Below are 21,990 nucleotides of genomic sequence, written 5' to 3'. Positions count from 1 at the left end.
CCGCCACAGGTATACATGTGTTCCCCATCCCGAACCCTCCTCCCTCCTCCCTCCCCATACCATCCTCTGGCCGTCCCAGTGCACCAGCCCCAAGCATCCAGCATCATGCATCGAACCTGGACTGGCAACTCGTTTCTACATGATATTTTACATGTTTCATTGCCATTCTCCCACATCTTCCACCTCTCCCTCTCCCACAGAGTCCATAAGACTGTTCTATACATCAGTGTCTCTTTGCTGTCTCGTACACCGGGTTATTGTTACCATCTTCTAAATTCCATATATGCGTTAGTATACTGTATTTATGTTTTTCCTTCTGGCTTACTTCACTCTGTATAATAGGCTCCAGTTTCATCCACCTCATTAGAACTGATTCAAATGTATTCTTTTTAATGGCTGAGTAATACTCCATTGTGTATATGTACCACAGCTTTCTTTTTTTTTTTTTTATTCTTCCAATTTTATTTTATTTTAAACTTTACATAATTGTATTAGTTTTGCCAAATATCAAAATGAATCCGCCACAGGTATACATGTGTTCCCCATCCCGAACCCTCCTCCCTCCTCCCTCCCCATACCATCCCTCTGGGCCGTCCCAGTGCACCAGCCCCAAGCATCCAGCATCATGCATCGAACCTGGACTGGCAACTCGTTTCCTACATGATATTTTACATGTTTCAATGCCATTCTCCCAAATCTTCCCACCCTCTCCCTCTCCCACAGAGTCCATAAGACTGTTCCATACATCAGCGTCACTTTTGCTGTCTCGTACACAGGGTTATTGTTATCATCTTTCTAAATGCTTTTTAAAAAATTGAAGTGTAATTCAACATAGGTTTATATTAGTTTCAGCTGCACAACACAATGATTTGATATTTGTATATGTTGCGAAATGATCATCACAGTGTCTCATTAACATCCGTCCCCATAGTTATGTTTTTTTCTTGCGATGAGAAGCCTTTAGATCTACCTTTCTTAGCTGCTTTCAAATATAAATTACAGTATGACTGTAGTCACCATGCTGTCATTGCGTCCTCTTGATTTGTTTGCTTTATAACTGGAAGTCTGTATCTTTTGACCCCTTTACCCACCTCCATCTCCCACCTCTGGCAACCCATCAGTCTGTTCTCTGTATCTGTGAATTCTGGTGTTGTTTTTGTGTGTTTTCTTTCTTTTAGACGCCACATATAAGTGAGGTCATGTGGAATTTGTCTTTCTCTATCTGACTTATTTCACTTAGCAAAATGCCTTCAAGAGCCATCCTATTGTCACAAATGGCAACTTTTTTTTAAATTGCTGATTAATAGTCTCTTGTTCATGTGTATCACCTCTTCATTGTCCATCCATCCATCAGCGGACACTTAGCTTGCTTCCGTGAACATGAGAGTGCACATATTAATATACTTTCAAGTTTTTTATTTTGGGGAGATAAATACTCAAAGGGGAATTGCTAGAATGGTAGTGGTTTTTTGTGTGCTATTTAAGACACCTTTGTCTCCCACAAACTTGTGAAGATGACCTCATATTATTTTTATTATTATAAAGCTTATTATAATGATAAATAATAATTATTATTTATATAAATATTATTATTATTATAAGTTTTATTATTTCATCTTCTAAATTTAGATCTAAGTTTGTCAGGAATTGAGGTTTATGTATGAGCTGAGGTAGGGTTCAAGATTTTTTTCTCCCTTTTAATACATAAACATTCAGTTAGCATTATTTACTAAAAAGGTAATCCATTCACTCCATTCCTCTCTGCACTGCAGAAGAGGGGAGATCCAGGCCTGACTTCATAGGAAGTAGATGGGCCTTAAATAGTAATTACATCCAAGAGAGGAGTTAAATTTAGTACTGCATAGGTAATCTGCCAGTTAATGAGGAGTGTATCTAAGAAGTATTTGCTTTCTTCTTCCTCTTTTTTTTTAACTTTTTTAAATAAATAATTTCTTTTATATACACACACACACCTTATAGAAAGAGTACATAGAGCTCTCAGGTAACCATCACCCAGAAATGATTAACATTGCCAAACCAATTGCGAATAAGTTATGGACATGGTGTCCCATTATCCCTTATTCCCTAAGTGCACAGAGACTGTCCACTCAGGACGCTGGCATCAATCTGGTATCACCAGACTCGACTCCCACAAACCACCAGCCCACAGACTCTCCTCACTTTTCAGTAATGACCCCAATACCGTCCTTTATAGGAGCAGCATCTCATCAGGATCACTGGCCTACTGTGTCTCTCCATTCCACTTACGTGAATGGAACTGGAACAGTTCCTCAGTCTTCCTTTTATGACCTTGACATTTCCACACACTGTATGTAGAATGCTCCTCACTTGAATTTGTCTGGTGTTTCCTCATGACTTACGCATTTTTAGCACAAACATCACAGAAGTGACCTGGGGTCATCTCAGTGTTTCATGTCTGGAGATCCAGGATGTTGAAATGTCCCATTAGTGATGACGTTGGTTTCTTGGTGAAGAGTGTGTCAGTCAGGCCTCTGTTTTGTAAAGTTAATTAATAAGTATGTTTTATTATTAAATAGTATAATTAATAAGTATTTTCTGAGGAGATACTTTGAGACTATGTAAACATTCTTTTCCTTATCAAACTTTCATTCACTTACCAGCTTTGGCATCCATTGATGATTCTTGTCTGAATCAGTGACTACTCTGAAGGTTGCCAAAGGGTGATTTTTAATTCCGTATTCTTTTTTGATTTATTAGTTAGTTGGAATTCTACCCAAGAGCTTTCTCATCCCCCTCATTTTTTTGTTTGTTTATATCACTATCGATTCTTGGATTCCTGTTTTACCTACAGGCTTATGATATGTGTATATGTGTGTGTGGTCACATGCTCAGTCATCCAGTCATGTCACACTCTTTGTGACTCTATGGACTGTAGTCCGCCAAGCTCCTCTGTCCATGGGATTTTCCATGCAAGAATACTGACGCAGGTTGCCATTTCCTCAGGCAAGGGGATCTTCCCAACCCAGGGATTGAACCTGTGTCTCCTGCATGGGCAGGCAGATTCTGGTATTTATCACTGAGCAACCTGGGAAGCTCAGGTTGCTTCCTGAATAAATAAATATTTATTTATTATTATCATTACTTATTTTGATGCTCAAATTGTCCCAGGCTTGGCCAGTGGTATGGCCCCTCAGGTTGACTCCTGTGTCCTTCAGATAGTTCCTCCTCATTCTTTGGGCATTGCTTTCTGGCAGTAGAAGTTGTCTCTAGGTCATCTTGCATTTTCTTTTCCCTGGTTACAGTCATTTTTTTAGGAGCCCTGATTGACTGACTAATCAATTCATTCTTTCAGCAAATATTTATTGAGTGACTACTGTTATATGTTCCAGGGACTTTTCTAACTTCCTACAAAGTTGTTTCTTTAAATGTTAGCAATATGTTGGTCCTTGAGAACTAGTTGTGGCATCTTTTTAAAATCTGTCTCATAACAGGAATCCGCAATTGTTGTTATGTACTTCTGTATATTTAATTAATCAGTCTTTTTATGTTTGTCATCAGTAAATGTAGAAATTTCCTTTGATGTATCTAAAAACCACTAAAAACTGATGATGTGTTTGCAATGTTAACTTTATAGCCATAAAATATATGAGGATTTCTATGTAATGGTCATCTTTATGCAACTTGGGTCTTAACCCACACATGTTGAAAACCATGGTACTACTTAGCAGTTCCTGGAGGCAGCACATAGTTCGATTATTTAAATGTTTTCTGTGACAGCGTTACTGTGTAAGTATTGGGCTGGCCAAAAAGTTTGAGTTCTCTCATAACATCGTATGGAAAAACCTGAACAAAATTTTTGGCCAATCCAATATCAAAAGGTGTTCTCGTGTAGAAATGTCAGTCTTGTTCTGTAGGAAACAGATGGAGTCCCTCGCTCTAAAGAAATTGGGACCTTTTCCGTATGGTTTGTGCTTTTCTATTTCTTTTCTCCTCTCCTTCACAACACCAGTTTCTAGCATTTCTGTGAAGATAATGTACTGTAGCCTTACTTTCAAGTGAGGAATTTACATGGGATTATTTCTTTATTTAAATAATATGAATACAGTACTTTTACCAAGTTTAAAATATAATTTTGGTGTGGGTGGCAGACATGCTGTATCCTGCCAGTGTGTTAAAATCATTTCACTGATCATTTTCAAAGACATTAGTTTTCTGTTTATGGTCACACTTAAAGGATGAGGTCTTTCAAGCTGCTGCTGCTGCTTCTTTTTTTTTTTTTCTATTTTTCCCCTTTGAACTTTATGCTGTTTGTGTCTGTGTGATTGTTGCAAAGAATTCATAATGACATAAATCATACAAGTGATTAGTCTGTTAATTATTAAACAAATCTTTCTGAAATAAGAAAAGTCTAAACTTCTAAAGGCGTTCATGGCTCTTTGGGGTTAAAACATCTTTGGAAGACTGTTCGGCAGTTTCTAATGAAGTTAAACATAAGCCTACTCTGTGATGTAGCCGTTTCACTACTAGATGTATACCCAGCTAAAAAGAGTGTATGTGTCTGCCAAGAGGCTTCTTGAAAAATGTTTGAAGTGGTTTTATACTTAATAGCCTCAAACTGAAAACAACCCAAATACTCCATCAATAGCAGGTTAGATAAACTGAGCAGAATATTATTCAGTGACAAAGTCTGAAATAGTGATATTCAACAAAGCCTTATTTTGAAGGAAAGAAACAAGACAAACTAATATACATTCAGATTTGAAAAACAGGCAAAACTAATCTATGATGGCAGAAGTCAAAACAGGTAAGGTGGGGAGGTGGGTTTTGACTGGGTATTTCTGGGTGATGGAAATGTTCAGATCTTAATCTGAGCGGTGGTTATATGCGTGTGTACATAGATAATATTTCATGGAGCTGTATGCTCAAGATTTGTGTATTTTACTTATACCGTGGTAAAATACTGTAAGAAACAAGGAGAAGAGAATCCCTTTGTGCTTGACATACTCTTCCTCTGCTCTGAGTGTGTGCATTAAATTTGGGTTTGGACTAATTGGACTTATTTAATATGTTAACTTTTTCTTATCCTTTTTCTTTTTCTGCCTCCTCCTTTGTCCTCCCACCTCCTTTATTCTTTTTTCTTAGTTCCTGTTCTTATTATACTGTTCAGCGATTTCATGTGAATTCCTTAGAAATGAGACATAAAATTAGCAGCTCATGACTCTTGGTGGCTTGCTTTCGGCCTGGCTGCCAGTTGTGCGTTTATGTCAGGCTCTACCACCCCTTAGCTGATACTGTGCCCCAGTTTCTCTTCTGCAATAAGTGGACCCATTTTTGTTAGTGATGAATGGAGTCTTAAATCTGTGATGCAGAAGGCATGCTATGTTATGCTCAGGTTGCTCAGTTGTGTCCGACTCTGTGCGACCCCATGGACTGTAGCCCTCCAGGCTCCAGTCCACTGGAATGGGTTGCTAATGCCCTCCTCCAGGGCATCTTCCGAACCCAGGTCTCCTGCATTGCAGGTGGATTCTTTATTGTCTGAGCCACCAGGGAAGCCCAAGAATACTGGAGTGGGTAGCCTGTCCCTTCTCCAGGGGTACTTCGTGACCCAGGAATCGAACCAGGGTCTCCTGCATTGCAGGCAGATTCTTTACCAGCTGAGCTATAGGGGAGCCTGCAACAGGCATAATTCAAATGAAATAATACAGAATTAGACTGGAAATACATTTTACTTTCTATTAAGGCTTTAGGTTCATTTTTGTAGTTTGTTATAATGTGTGCTGCAGCCCATGGGGTTGCAAAGAGTTGGACATGACTTAGTGACTGAACAACAACATGTGGAACATATATGTATATATTTTTAACTAAATAACCTTTTTTGCTGCTTAAAGTTGACGTAATAGTTGTACATTGTTTGTGAATTATTATGGGATTTTTCAAACTTTTGTAAAAGTAGAAAGAGTAAGATAGTGAATATCTCTGTACTTGTCGTCAGGTGCAACAGTTACCTACACGTCCCATCTTCTCATCTCTCTGTCCTCTGAATTGTTTTGAAGTAAATCTCAGATATGTTACTTCATCCATAAATGCTTCAGTATCTTTAAAGATTATTCACAGGACATTGTTTTATGTACTATTTTTTCCTATTGTTAGTTGTAGAAAAAATTTATTTTCACTAGATAAGTGCAAGAATTACTGATAACCCTGTATTTTTTGCTAATTTTAGTTGCTTGATTACCAAAATATAAATAAAAATATTCAGATGATAATGGTTTTAATGATTAAAAATCATAAGCTTTCTGGAGGAAGTAACTGTCAAGTTCAACGGTTTTTATGACGTACAAACTAAGCGATTTATGAATGTTTGTTTCTCTTCTTTTGAAATAGTGTAACTGTAAAGTTCAATTTTTGGCCATTACTGTACAGAAAATGTTGCAAAAACCCTGAAGAGATTTCATTAGAAATGACTTTCTTGTTTATGCAGCTTGTTTATGCGCCTCCTTAGACAAATCAGACAAGGGGCCATCCACTCCTCTGTGCTAGTTATATGTAAAATAAACGTACACTTGATTTATTATGGAAATATTTCATTTCTGTGCCTTTAATATTTCTTTTAAACAGGTAGTATCACTCCAACTGTGGAACTGAATGGGCTTGCTATGAAAAGGGGAGAGCCTGCCATCTACAGGCCATTAGACCCAAAGCCTTTCCCCAATTATAGAGCTAATTACAACTTTCGGGGCATGTACAATCAGAGGTTTGTATGTCTTCTTTGGTTTTGTTCTTATTTATTATTTTATGCATATTATCAAAGTTTCTGAAACTCAAAAGGTATTTTTGTTGTAAAGAAAGTTCACTTGGGGTATTTTTCATGGAATATAGATATATCGGGCTTATAAAGAAAAAAGTAATACATTAAAAAAAATAACTTTTACAGGAGCTCATGAGAGCCCTACGTTTGCTGCAGGCAGGACCATGTTTTAAAGTTGTTCCACAGTGTGCTGTGGAATTTTCAGTTGTCTTGCTCATTTTTTCAGCAAGCAGATGCTTTTAGCTTAATTAGTACTTTGCTTAATTTGTCTGAATACATTGCAAACATGACTGTTTATAACTTACAGGAAAGTTATTAGGATTTACTAAGTGTTTCTGCACATGGAATAATTTTGGGATAGTTTTAAGTGTAACAGAATTTTCTTTTGCACATGTGGCAGAATTCTGTAAAAAATCTAAGGGTTTTTATTTTTTCCTGATTATTTATAAAAGTCATATGACTCATTGTAGAGAATGTGGAAAATGCAGAAAGTAAAAAAATACAGATAATTTGCAAACCTAGAATTAAAGACCTTTAATATTTTGATGTGCTTTATATTCTTCTTGTTCTTTTCACACAAATATATTTAACCAAATATAAATTATCCTTTATATGCAATTCTGTCTTAGTTTATGGAAGTATAATACAGGAACAGTAAAATGCACGAGTCTTCAATGTACATCTTGATGACTTTATTGTTTTATTTATGGACCTGTGTATTTATAGTTTATTTGATGGCTTTCACATCTGTGTGTCCTCATGTGATCATCACCTGTCAAGCTCCAGAACATTTCCATCCCCCTGAGAGTTTCCTCATACCTATTTGCACTTGGTATTCTTCCTCCTAGAAGTAATAACCACTCTTCTATCTCCATAGATTAGTTTTGCCTGTCCTTGAACTTACATAGACTCCTACAGCTTTTATTCTTTGTGTCTGGCTTTTTTCACTTCATATAATGGTTTTCTTGTTTTGTTTGTTTTTAGTTTTTGATTTTTGGGATTCATCCATGTTGCTTATACCTAGGTTCTACCGTTTTTTTAATTGCTGAATAATGTTCTTTGTATGAATATATCATCATTTGTTCATTTTGAACGTGGAGTATTACACCTTCTTTTCACTTAATAGAGGTATCATTTTTCATATCTTTAACCTTTGAAAAACAGTTTTGATGGCTATATTCATATGGTTGAGGTATACTTTACAAGAATTTAGTAAAGTGTAAACAAGACTTGTTTACAAGACTTTAATATACTTATCATTAATATACTTAATGATAAGTATATTAAAAAACACCTGTTTTTGATCATCTAGATTGTTCCTCCCCCTATTTTTGGACAATTATAAATAATGTTTCAGTAAAAAATCTTTATATGCAAGTTTTTGTTTATATCATTGATTATTTCCTTAAGATAGATTACTATAAGGAGAATATTGGGTTAAAAAGAATAATATAAAACCAATACAATATTGTAAAGTTTAAAAATAAAATAAAATTAAAAAAAATAAAAAGAATAATATATTACCCAATTACATTAAAGTTTATACTAATTTCTTATAGTGTATTTCATACTATTTTGACAACATTGAGCTTAAAACACAGTCTTGATAGTTAAAAAGTGGTATATTTTTTGGTTTTATTGATAACCTGTTAGGCTCAACAGTTTTTTAAATAAATATTTATTAGTTACTTGTCCATTTTAATTGGCTAATTTTGATTGCATTGCTTAATCTGTCTTCAGATGTTTGTGTGTTGAGGATATTAGCATTAAGAATATTTGTTTGATTTTCCTGTTTTTTAAAAATGGCTTTTTTAGTTTTGTTTTTTAATGTACTCCAGTTTTAAATGTTATATGGCATAATCTATAAAATTTTTGGTGTGATTTCTCCCACTGCTTCTATGCTTAAGAAATTATTTCTCATGTTTGATCAGACATTTGTTGATGCTTAAAATTTTTTTTTAAATTGAGGCATAATTGACGTGCAACGTTGTGTAAGCTTAAGGTATAGAGAACACTGATTCGATGCATTTATATTGCAGTATGGGTGCCATTGTAGTGTTAGCTTATAACCTCTCTCCAGTCACATAATTATCATTCCTTTTAGTGTTGGGATGCTGTTGCTTTTAAAAGCATTTTGTGTATTTGCTGACAAATTATTACCGTTCAGATAGGACAAGTTATTTGTTTAATCAATAGATAATCTAATACTTTTTGGTGTCTTGCTTGGTAGTGGAAAAATTACCATTCACGATTCAGTCTTACTCAAATAATAAATGGCTCATTTAAATATTGTTGTTCAAGTTCTCTAAGAAAAACATCCGCCTCTTTATCTTTTCCTCTCCAGTGTGTCTGGGGGGGTTTACTTTATTGTCCTGGTGAGAAGGGAGGGTGCCTCTCCCCCCAACCCCCTCTTAGTGCTGGCTCATGTGGTCTTTGTGGTATGATGTCTCTTGTCCACCAAGTAGCTGATTCCTCTCTTGTCTGCCCTGCTGAAACCTGCAGTTGGTGACTTGTAGTCCGTCTTTTCCCCTCAGGTAATGCTGTGGGAGAGTATTGACCATCTTCCTCTTGCCCTTTTGGACTAAGCTCTTAGCTCTCCTTGTCTCCTTTGGATGTGGTTCGATTCTCATCCTCTTCTGTCTTACTGGAGCATACACTGCCAGGCTTACCAGCCCTCAACTTGGTGTCCACGCTGCATGGGAAGCACGAGAGATATACCATTTCTCTTATGGTTGCTTTGCTTCCCTTTTTTCTGTTACATACCCTTGCCTTTCTCATCAGTCTGAAGTTACCGAATATAAATACAATTATTTGTCTACTTGAGCACAACAGATAGATTTGATCACCTGAGATAGGAACACCTTGTCAGTTTTATACTTATAAGATACTTTTCTTTTAATGTACTATAATGAGTATTCAAGAGAATATTATATTTAAAGCTTAATGTATTTTGATATCTGTAGTCCTTTATTTGAAGTGAAGTTTTTGATTAGTGAACTTACTACTTTTAAATGAAAGCAGTCTATTGCTAAAGCAATGAAAAAATCAGACAGTAATTTCTGTCTTAGGTGAGGTGACTATTTTGATCAAGGCCTAGGAGCAGAGGGAATAAGCAGTGTCAATGCTAAGAGAGAGGGGAGAACTTTGAGGCAGAAGAAAAAGCAGCACAAAACCTGGTGCCTCGATGCCGCCCCAGGAGGCCAGTGTGGCTGGACCGCTCTGGGCCTGGAGGAGAGGAGTGGGGCTGTGAGGATGTGACAGGAGTCAGGTGGTTTGCTGATGGTTTAGTTGCTAAGTTGTGTCTGACTCTTGTGACCCCATGGACTGTGGCCTGCCAGGCTCCTCTCTCCATGGAGTTCTCCAGGCAAGAATACTGGAGTGGGTTGCCATTTTCTTCTCCAAGGGATCTTCCGGACCCAGGAATCGAACCCAGGCCTCCTGCATTGCAGACAGGTGGTTTGGTTTGATTTTTTCCCCCGTTTTAGATTTTCTATTAAGTGAGTGCCTGCATTTGTGCTAAGTCGCTTCAGTCATGTCTGACTGCGATCCTATGGACTGTAGCCTTCCAGGCTCCTCTGTCCATGGGATTTTTCCAGGCAAGGATACTGGAGTGGGTTGCTGTGCCCGTCTTCAGGGGATTCTTCCCGATCTAGGGATCGAAGCTCCGTTTCTTATGTCTCCCACCTTGCCAGGCCGGTTCTTTACCACTAGCACTACCTTAAGCACATTGTCATTTTTCCGTTCTTGGCAATTTCTGGTTTCAAGGTCTGATTCCATGGTTGTCATGAGGCTGTGAGAATTTTTTAACGACTTCTCCAAACGATTATGCCTTAGGCGGTTCCCATTTAATGGATCAAGTGGACTCTTCCTTCAGATTTTTGAAGAGTCTTTAGAATTTTCTGCAGATCATAAAAAGGGTAAAAAGAAAATAAGGAAGTACTGGTAAACAACCAAACCATGTTTCAACCTAAACACTCTGCTCACAAAAGGGCAAACCTACCCATTACTTATTAGGCTGTTAACGTTGTGGTTTCATATATGATCTTAATTTGCAGGTGACAACACCTGTGTGTGTGACAGGGAATTTGGAACCAAAGATCAGAGGAGACGCTCTTCCCCTTGTCAGACTCCAGATGAATTGGTGGCTTTTTACTAAGGCCGGTTCTGAAAGGTTAAGAAGTCAAAGAGACAGGTGTCATTTAGAGGGAGTTTTGAAAAGATCTTTTCATTTTCTGTTTAAAATAATATTATTTAATAATTAGATATTACTCATGCCTTTTTTGTTTTAAATTCTTTTCTGGTTAGGTTTCTCACTTGAACTTATTCAAAGGCCTAAACAGGAGCTCATAAAAAGGTCTCCCTCCCCGAGCCTGCCTCATTTTATGTTGATTGAGGGAAGAGGATTTTTATCCATGAGCAAACTCTGTGTAGACAACTTGAATTCTGAAATACCTGGGTCTCCTTCTAATGTACCCAAGATGTTTGAAAATGAATACATCCAGGATATCTTTTTCTTTCTCATTTGGGGTAGTGTTAACTGACAGATAGGACGTTGAATGCACACAGAAGTTTATATGACAGTACAAGATGTAAGATTGGTGAACATTTTATACTTTTGTTTATATTTTTGTAATAAAGACTTACATTATCTCAAGGAGTAGAATGGCTGAAATCAGGCCTCCTGCAAATAGTTGATTAGTTTTTTTGTATTCACAGATTAAAAAAGCCTTATTGCAGGGCTAATGGCCAGAAAGCCCCTTGGTCTACTGATGCAGATAGTCAAAGGGCCACAACTCAAACTGTATAGGCTGAACATGGGAATTTCTCTGTGTGTAACTGGACGTCTCTTGGGGAAACCTTCAGGCCTGGTAAACTGTAGGGCTTTCACCCTCATTTTCCCTTTCTCTCTTTCTAGCTCTTGTCTCATTTTTCTTCTGCTTGACTTGATTTTCAAAAACACTGTCTTCCATTTGCTATACCTCATAGGCCACATAGCCCTTAGACTTGTACTAGAGGAGGAACACATTTTTGTTTGTGGATAGCTCTTAGACAAGTTCCAGGTAATCTGTTCATCCCAGAATTTGTCAACCTAGAGAAACAGGGTTTAGTCCCATCCAAACTGCTCTTCAGAGCACAGTTATTTTATAGAGTTGCTCCCTGAAGGCAAAGATGCAGAGGGAAAATTATTTCCATTATAGTCAGAATATTTGGTTCAAGTTCTTGTTCTGATGCCTTCAATCGTATGATCTTGGGCAAGGCTCTCGACCTCCCTTACTTTCCTCTTTTGCAAGATTACACTCATTCAGCAAACATTTATCTAATGACTACTCTTTGCCACATGTTGTGTTAGAGTAGATAATTTGGTGAAAGACAATATGGTAGACTATAGTTGGCTAGAGGAGGAAGACAGTGAAGAGGAACTAACAGAGTGATAGATGTCTCCATAGACTGCTATGGAAATGTTGAGAGTAAGCACCTCACTCAGATTGGGGAATTAAAGAAGCCAATTGACTTGGAATTGGCTCTGAACTGAATTGACAGAAGGAATTGACACTTGAACTGAATCCTCGAGGTTAATAAGGCATCAGCCAGCTGAAGAAGGTTAAAAAAAGCAATCTAGATTTTGGGAACAAGGGCAAGGAATCCTGAGAAGTTTAGTTTATTCATGGACATGCAGGCAGTTTGGTTTGAATGAAATAAAGAGGCTGAAGTTCAGGCAGGTCGCTAATCTGGATGTCCTCAAGCGGCATGCCAAGAGATTTAGAGGTTATCCTGGAGTTGATTGGGAGCCTTGAAAGGATTTTAAGTTGAGAGATAAAATAATTGTATATTTGTCTTCGAAATAATTGCTTTTGCACTATATGGGAAATAGTTTGGATAGGCTTAAAGTTTAAGGGAGAAGGTGCATTACAAGGATGCTGTAATTCAGGCTTAATGTGATGAGAACCTGAAAGTGAAATGTAATTAATAAGCTATTTCATAACCTAAAATCCAGTTATTTCTAGTTTTACTCATAATTAACATAATGAAATTAAATCAGCTCAGATGCTTCAGAAAATCTGTTTCACCTATCAAATTTCTACTAACAGCCACAGCTGTCCACAAAGTTCTAAGTCTCACAGATTCATCTCCCAGGGAAAACGGGAGACCATGAAGCCTCAAGCAGTACCTGGATCTGCCTATAGGGACAAGTTTAACTTGCTGTGACTCATACTACACATGCTAAGAGAAAGCAACTTTTCTAACCTAGCTACCAGTGACTGGACCAGGACCTGGACACATTAGCCAAAAGCAACCAAATACTGTCTTGACACAAACATACCAAGCACACCTGATGACAAGGGGAACTTGGCACAGGAGCATGCCATGAAATTGTTCTAAATGGAACAACAGCAATCCAATATAACCAAACTCTTTGAGGAGAGAAGCTTAAATACCAGATGAATGAGTAACAGACATGTCACTCAAACTTAGGTTGTATCCTAAACAATGCCATTTTATCCAAGATAATATTACACATCCCTATTATGGAAGCTGCTAAGTTGCTTCAGTCGTGTCTGACTCTGTGCGACCCCATAGATGGAAGCCCACCAGGCTCCGTTGTCCCTGGGATCCTCCAGGCAAGAACACTGGAGTGGGTTGCCATTTCCTTCTCCAGTGCATGAAAGTGAAAAGTGAAAGTGAAGTCACTCAGTTGTGTCCGACTCTGAGCAACCCCATGGACTGCAGCCCACCAGGCTCCTCTGCCCATGGGATTTTCCAGGCAAGAGTACTGGAGTGGGGTGCCATTGCCTTCTCCATATTATGGAAGCCCTAGACCCTAAAACTCCTCTCTCCATATGTACTCCCAACAAACCCTCAATGCCAAAGATAGATCTTCTAATACCCTTCACTGAGGCTTTAAAGAGTGATAAAATGGACTCTTTATAAGGATCTCATATTCAGTTGAAACTGAACATAGTCAAAACTGAATTCCTTCTCTCTCCAAAGGTCTACTCCAACTCCTCTCATTGTGAACACTATTACAACATATGTGAAAGTCACCCTTCATGGCCTCTATCATGCAGTCCCCAAGTCTGCCTCCTAAATACCTAGTCACTGTCCCCTCTTCTCCATCTTCAAAGTTTATAGGCTGATGACTAGCTGCTAATTATTGTGATGTTGGCTTACTAGGTATTTTGAACCTGTTTAAACAATCAGTCTAAGTGTTACCAGTTTGTAGTGCCTTTCTCAAAAGTATGTTGGAAAGTAGAACAGTTGAGAAATTGAATGTTTGTAAGGCAATGGCACCCCACTCCAGTACTCTTGCCTGGAAAATCCCATGGACGGAGGGAAGTGACTTAGCAGCAGTAGTATTAACAAGTACAGAGCTACAATTTTGCTTTCTGCCACTAGATGGCGCTTGTGTACTGATAAAACAACCTACACACTTTTTAAGTTCTCTTTGGTTAATACTCCAAGGCTTATGTTTATTGATTAGTGACAGGTTAAATTATATAAAATTGCCAGTTTTGACCTTGCTTTGACCTGTAAATATTACAGTTTCGTATAGTTCAACCTAATAGGAAAAATTTAGCTAAGTACATAATTCTAAAGCCTCTTGGATAAGTGAAATAAATCAGTTCAGTTCAGTCACTCAGTCATGTCCGACTCTTTGCAACCCCATGGACTGCAGCACGCCAGGCTTCTCTGTCCATCATCAGCTCCCGGAACTTGTTCAAACTCACGTCCATTGAGTCGGTGATGCCATCCATCTCAAATAAATATGAAGTGGTAAAAAGCAGAAATTCATTCTAAATCTGATTTTACCTGTTATGTATTTCTTGATTTGTTGAATATAGTCTTTCTCTTTTATCATATGCTTTATTCATGAAATGTATGTCAGAACTTTTCAAAATGATACTTCTTTTAAAAATAGTATTTTTTTATGAAGATATCACTTTATAGAATAGATGTAGAACTGAAAGACTGCAAGACAAAACTTTCAGTACTTCCTCATATTTTTATATAGGACTATATTAATTAAATTAGGGATGCTTTTCATTTTGGGAAATAAGTCTAAACCCATAATAAAGAAAGATTAAACTCTCATAAGCCAGGAAAGAGAATTTGAATAGGTTACCAAAGCAAAAATGAGGGAGAATGAACTGGAATTCAATGAAGCCAGGAATCAGAGAGCCAGGGAGATAAAGGTAAAGGAAGAATTATTTGGGTCAGAAGCTCTTGTCTTAGGCAGTCTTATTTAAAATTAAGAAGAAGAACTAGTAACTGAAATAAAAATAAAGAATAGGAACTACTGTACATTGTAACCCTTTAAATAAAACAAAACTAATTGCTTGGTTAAACTAGATGCAACACTCTTCATTTTATGAAATCGAAATATAGCTTTTTTCTTTAAAGTGCAATATGAAGAGGGTCTCTCAACATCTGTTTCCCCAAGTATAGGATTAAAAATCAAATTATTAAAAAATATTTTGGGGGTTTATGTTCTGGCTGTGATGAAATAACTGGGACTAGATTTACCCTCTCACTATAAAATCTAGAAAACCTGGATATATTTTTATATTATATATGAACTGATATGAAGAGAAGTTGTGAGTTAAAGGTGTATATTGATGCAGGGCAAAAAATAGTTAAGAATACAATAGTGGAGATAAAAATGGGATCATAAAATGTAATCTAGAAGAAGGCAGAAAAAAGGTAGAAAAAGGAGTAATGAACTCATAAATAGAAAACAAAGAACAATGTGATCTAAACACAATTATATTGATAATTATGTTAAATGTAAATGGTCTAAAATACTGGTTAAAAGTTAGAGTGTCAGATTGTATAAGACAGCAGGAGATACAACTATATGATGTATAAAGAAATCTACATTATTTAAAAATATTAAAAATTTTTTTTTAAATTTTTTATCAGGTATAACCAATTAACAATGTTGTAAGAGTTTCAGGTGAACAGTGAAGGGGCTCAGCCATACATATACATGTATCCATTCCCCCCAAACTCTGCTCCCATTCAGGCTGCCACATAACATTGAGAAGAGTTCCCTGTGCTATATAGTAGGTCCTTGTCGGTTATCCATTTTAAATACAGCAGTGTATACATGTCCATCCCAAACTCCTTAACTATCCCTTCCATCCATCCTTCATCCCCACCCTGTAACCATAAATTCATTAAGTCTGTGAGTCTGTTTCTGTTTTGTAAGTAAGTTCACCTTTATCTAAAGAAACCAATTTTAAATATAAAGACGTAGATTGGTTAAAAGGATGGGAAATGATATTCTGTGCAATCATTAATTATAATAAAGCTGGAGTGGCTATATCAGATAATGTAGACTTTAGGACAAGGAATATGACAAGGTATAAAATTATCAGTGATAAAAGGGTAAAATCATCAAGAAGACTTAACAGTTCTAAATATACATGCACCTACTAACAGGCTTTAGAGTAAGTTAATAGAAATACGTACTGCTGCTGCTATGGACTGAATTATGTACTCCCAAGATTCACACCCCCCAAAGTAATGGTATTTGGAGATAGGATCTTTGGAGGGTAATTAAGCTTAGATAGATCATGAGGGTGGGGCCCTCAGCATGGAATTAGTGTCCTTATAAGGACAGCCGCAGACAGCTGGCTTTCTGCACTTTGCCCCTCTCCCTATGTGAGGACATAAGAAGTTGGCTGTCTACAAGCCAGAAAGAGAGCTCTTTCATCAGAAACTGGCCATGCTGGCACCTTGATCTTGGACATCTGGCTTTCCACAACTGAGAGGAATTTAATTCCTGATTAAGCCTCCCAGTCAATGGTAAGTTACTAGGACAGCGCAAGCTAAGACATTGATAGAATTCATTAACACTGTCATCCAGGGTTATGAAACCCTCCTTCAATAACAGCAGAATATACATTATTTCCAAGTGCACATGCAGTGTTCAGCAAGACAGGATATGCTGTGCTATTAGACAATTTTCAGTAAATTTAAGAGACTTGAAATGATACAGACTCTGTTGTCTGACCACAAAGGGAAAAAGTTAGAAATATCATAAAAATATCTGGTAAATTCTGTAAATATTTGGAAATTTAAGGACACATTTCTAAGTAATGCATGAGTCAAAGGAGAAGTCACAAAGAATACTAGAGAAGTATTTTGAACTAAATCAGGGTAAAAATGAAACATTGAAATATATGGGTGCAGCTGAAGTTGTGCTTGGAGGAGAATGTATATTTTTAAATGCTTACATGAGGAAAAACAGATCCAAAATTAATGCTTTAGGTTTCTACCATAAGAAACTGGAGGAAGAAGAGCATATTAAATATCAAAATACAGAGAAGGAAATGGGAAAAATAGGAGCAAAAGGTGATGACATTGAAAACGGATAAACAACTGAAAAAAAAAAATCTCAGTGAAATCAATGAAATAAAAAGTAATTCTGGGAAAAGATCTATAACATGATAAATTTCTAGCTAGACCAACAAAAGAGAGATTGTGAACTTATATTACTGCCAATATCAGGACTAAAAGAGGGAATTCTACTGATACCAAAAGAATTATAAGGGAACCTTAAGAATGACTGTTTCTAGATTTGATCACTTAGATCATTGGTTGGCAAACTGTGGCCTGTAGGTTCGTTGCCTGTACTTTTATTCGAACATAGCCATGTCCATGTATTCATATATTGTTTTGGGCTGCACCTGTAACAGTAGAGTTGAGTAGTTGTGACAGACTATTTATATATGCCCTGCAAGCTTAAAGTGTTTACTGTCTGGTTCTTTAAGGAAAAGTTGACTGACTTAGGTGCAAATTTGTAAGAAGGCACAAATGACCAAAACTGACGTAAAGACAATTAGAAAAATCTCAGTAAACCCTATTAAAGAAGTTGAGTTTATTTTAGAAACTTTGCCAGAAAGAAAATTCAAATTGCAAACGAGTTCACTAATAATTTCTACCAACATTTGAGGAGGAAATACTGTCATTATCTCAGAAAACAGAGGAAAAGAACACTTCCCAATTCATTTTATGAGGCCAGTGTTGTCTTGTACCAAAATCAGTTAAAAAACTTAAAACTTGAGATCAGTATCCTTCATCATCACAGATAGAAAAACCCTTAACAAAATATTAGCAATTTAAATTCAGTAATATTTAAATCATACAATACACATGATTAAATGGAGTTTATCTTAGGAAAGCATTAACCATATTTATAAAGGTGAAAAACCATATGAGCACCTTATTAAACACAGAAAAAGCATTTGATGAAAGTCAGAAATCATTCATGATATAGACTGATCAAACTAGGAATGCCAGAGAACTTAGTCTAATAAAGGACTTCTCTAAACAACCTTTAGCTAACATGTTTTGTAGTGAGAGATTGAATACTTTTTAAGATAAAGAACAAGACAGTGATGCACACCATTTTCACTTCTGTTTGACATTGTGCTTGAGTTCTAGCAAGTACAGGAAGAAGAAGAAATAAATAGAAAATATTGGAAAAGAAGAAATAAAACTATTTGCAAATTACACGATCATATATGTAGAAAATTATAAGAAATCACAAAAGCTACTGAAATAGAGGAGTTGAGCAAGATCACAGGTTACAAGATCAAAAAATTACAGTATTAATTTTTATACAAAAAAATCAACAGTATTTCTGTTTAATAGTAAAGAACAGCCAGAAAATTTAAAAAGCATAAAAACATATACTCAGGCTTAAATGTAGGAAAATATGTGCATAATCTGTATACTGATTGTGAAAAAATATTGCTCAAGCTAAAGAACAGTTGTATTATTAAGATATCAATTTTCCTAAAGTTAACATGAAGATGTGATAAAATCTCAATCAAAACCCTAGCAGGTTTTTTTTGTGAAATAGTAAGATAAAATTAACATTTAAATGGAGATGCAAAGGATCTAGAGTAGTGAAAACAATTTTGAAAAGGATGAATAAATTTGCAGAGCTCACACCACCTGACTTCAAAATTTACTGTAAACCTACAGTAATCAAGACAGTGAAATATTGGCATGGGGAATAAAATATGATCATTCCTAGGTATCCATGGGGAGTGAGTTCTAGAACCCCACTCCCAGCCCCTGCAAATATCGTAATCCAATGATGCTCTCAAGTCCTTTATATAAAATGATGCAGTGTTTGCATATAATCTGTATACATTCTCTCATACTTTAAATCATCTCTAGATTACTTATAATCCCTAATACAATGTAAATACTATATAAATAGTTGCTAGGGCGTGTGGTAAATTCAAGTTTTGCTTTTTTGGGACTTTCTGGAGGTTTTTTTTTTTTTATATATTTTCTGCACATGGTTGGTTGAATCCAAGGATGTGTATGTAACCCACAGATAATGAAGGCTGACTGTGTAGATCAGTGGAACAGAATAGAACAGAAGTTGGCAAACTAGGGCCCATGGACCAAATCTTTCCTGCCTGCTTTTGCATGGTTTGTAATCTAAGAATGTTTTTTACATTTTAAAATGGTTGAGGAAAAGAAATCCAAAGAGTGATATTTTATAACATGTGAAAATTAGATGAAATTCAGATTTTAAGGTCTGTTAGTGAAGTTTTATTAGAACACAGCCATGATTATTTGTTTGTGTTTTCTCTGTAGCTGCTGTCTTGCTGCATTAGCAGAGTTGAGTAGGTATAGCAGAAGTTTTATGGCTTGCAAAGCCCAGAATATTTATCATCTGGCCCTGTATAGAAGTTTGCTGATCCCAGGAATATAAAGTCAAGAAATAAACATACCCACATATGGTCAATTTGTTTTGTTTTCAAAATTAATTTCAGTGAAGGTGTTAATAGGCAGAGTCTACTCCTTCCAACAACCAGTGGTAATACAGTTTAGTATCCAGATGGGAAAAAGTGATCCTCAACACTTACCTCACACCATAGACAAAATTAATTAGAAATAGATCATAGACCTCCATGTAAAAAGCTGTAAACTTTCTAGAAGAAAGTGTTTTGTTACTTTGGAGACCGAGATTTGGAGCACAAAGAACACAAATCATAGAAGAAAAAATTGAGATATTGAACTTGATCAAAATTTAAAACTTCTACTACCCCAGAGTCACAGTTTTAAGAGGGAAAAAGTCTGCCGCACTCACATGCTGTGATGGCCCTCTTGTCTGTGGAGTGTGTTTCTCTCTGAATAAATTCACCTCTTACCTTTAAAAAAAAAAAGTGCAAAAGTGATGGGGAAATTCCTTGGCAGTCCAGTGGTTAGGGTTTCCCTTGCCTCTACTGCAGGGGGCACAAGTTCGTCACTGGTCGGGGAACTAAAATCCCGTGTACCATGTGGTGTGGCTAAAACAAAAAACTCGAAAAAGCAGGACAGACTGGAAAAAAAAATTGCAGTGCTTATGTGGACAGGATTTGAATCCAGAATGATGTAAACGAACACAGGAAGACAAGTATGAGCAAAATATTTGACTAGACACTTCAATGAAGAGATAAAGAATGGCTAATAAGCACATGAAAAGATGCTTGAAATCACTAGTTATCTGGGAAATGTGGCATAAAATAGCTAAAATTTTAAAAGGTTGAAAGGAATTTCCTGGCGGTCCAGTGGTTAGGGTTCTGTGCTCTCACAGCGGTGGGTCCAGGTTCAGTACCTGGTTGGGGAACTAAGATCCCACAAGCCACGCAGCCAAAACAAACATACTCCCTCCCCAATTGAAAAAAAGCCAGAAAGGCTGATAATACCAAGTATCAGGGTGGAATGACTGGCGCCCTCGTAATTACCGCTGGGAATATTAATGGTATGGCCATTCTATCGTGGTTTCTCACTCTAGTTAAATATACACTTACATGCCATCCAGCAGTTCCACTCTGGTATTTACCTAAGAGGAAAGAAAATATGTGGCTATTCAAAGACTTGTTCATGCATGTTTGTAGCATTTTTTCTTTGTAATAGCCCTGAGAAGGGGACGACAGAGGATGAGATGGTTGGATGGCATTACCGACTTGATGGACATGAGTTTGAGGGAACTCCGGGAGTTGGTGATGGACAGGGAGGCCTGGCATGCTGCGATTCATGGGGTCGCAAAGAGTCAGACACAACTGAGTGACTGAACTGAACTGAATAACCCTGAACTGGTCATATCCAATAGCCCTGAACTGGTCATATCCACCACCAGGTAAATGCTTAAATTGTGTCATACCCGTGGCATGGAATACTACTTGGAAGTAGCACTTCTGGTCCAAGTCACAGTATGGGTGAGTCCCCACAACATTATGCTGAACTAAAGAAGCCAGATGCATAGTGTATATACTAGAAGATTCTATTTTTGTGACATTTTAGAAAAAGCAAAACTAATCTGTTGTGACAAAAAAAGTGGGAATTTTTTTTCCAACATACCAGTGCTTTTCTCTGGGTGATAGAAATATTCTATATCTAGATTTTCAGTTCAGTTCAGTTCAGTCTCTCTGTCGTGTCCTACTCTTTGCGACCCCGTGGACTGCAGCACGCCAGGCCTCCCTGTCTTATCACCAACTCCCAGAGTTTACCCAAACTGTCTAGATTTTGGTGACTGTTAAATGGATGATGTAAAAACTCATTAGTTATGAGTTTTGAAGTAGGCCTATTTCATTATATGTAAAATACACCTCAATAAAGTTGACTTAACAATACATTTTGTAATTCTCAATTTTCTTTGATGCTAAAAATATTTCTCAGAAAGCATCTGATTTTTGCCTCTCAAGCATTTGGCTAAAACCATTATAAATGTCTTACTAGGGGCTAAAGTAATATTTACCTCATAGAGTGAGGCTAAAATGTCTATTAATTGCTTAGCTTCTGCCTTTCTTCAATAAATGGTATTTAATTGTTAGCCTTTATTATATTATGGGTAATATTGTTTGGTTACAAATGCATACTCTGGAGTCGAAATGGTAGCTGTGTGGATTTGAGCAGGTTACTCAAGCATTCTCATTCTCATTTAACTCACCTATAAATTGGAGAAAATAAATTTTGCATCCTCATAGGGTAGTTTTCAGAATTAAACTAACAATTCCGTGACTGCACATGGCCCATTACCTTACTTTACCATAATGTTTTTAGTTCCTTAAAAATAATTTAAATAACTGTGTATTTGTTCCAGGACATTATTTTGAGAGGTTTTCAAAGTTTCATTTCTATCCAATTAAAAAAATTACACTATAATTCTATTATTATTTCTGAGTATATGC

The 21,990-nt window shown here is 36.7% G+C and overlaps 1 protein-coding gene across 18 annotated transcripts in view; it reads left to right on the top strand.

Annotated features, from left to right (window-relative positions):
* Nucleotides 1-21,990, top strand: part of STAU2 (staufen double-stranded RNA binding protein 2) — a 306,987-nt gene that overhangs the window by 44,102 nt on the left and 240,895 nt on the right. For all 18 annotated transcript variants that reach the window (XM_061439006.1, XM_061439002.1, XM_061439009.1 and 15 more), the window contains one exon: nucleotides 6,601-6,736. In XM_061439006.1, coding sequence (XP_061294990.1) covers nucleotides 6,601-6,736 — 136 coding nt within the window. The remainder of the gene's footprint in view (nucleotides 1-6,600; nucleotides 6,737-21,990) is intronic.

Source organism: Bos javanicus, chromosome 14 (genome assembly GCF_032452875.1).
Source record: "Bos javanicus breed banteng chromosome 14, ARS-OSU_banteng_1.0, whole genome shotgun sequence".
Lineage (NCBI taxonomy): Eukaryota > Metazoa > Chordata > Mammalia > Artiodactyla > Bovidae > Bos > Bos javanicus.
Note: the sequence above shows the minus strand (reverse complement) of the source record. Positions and strands in the feature narration are given on the sequence as shown.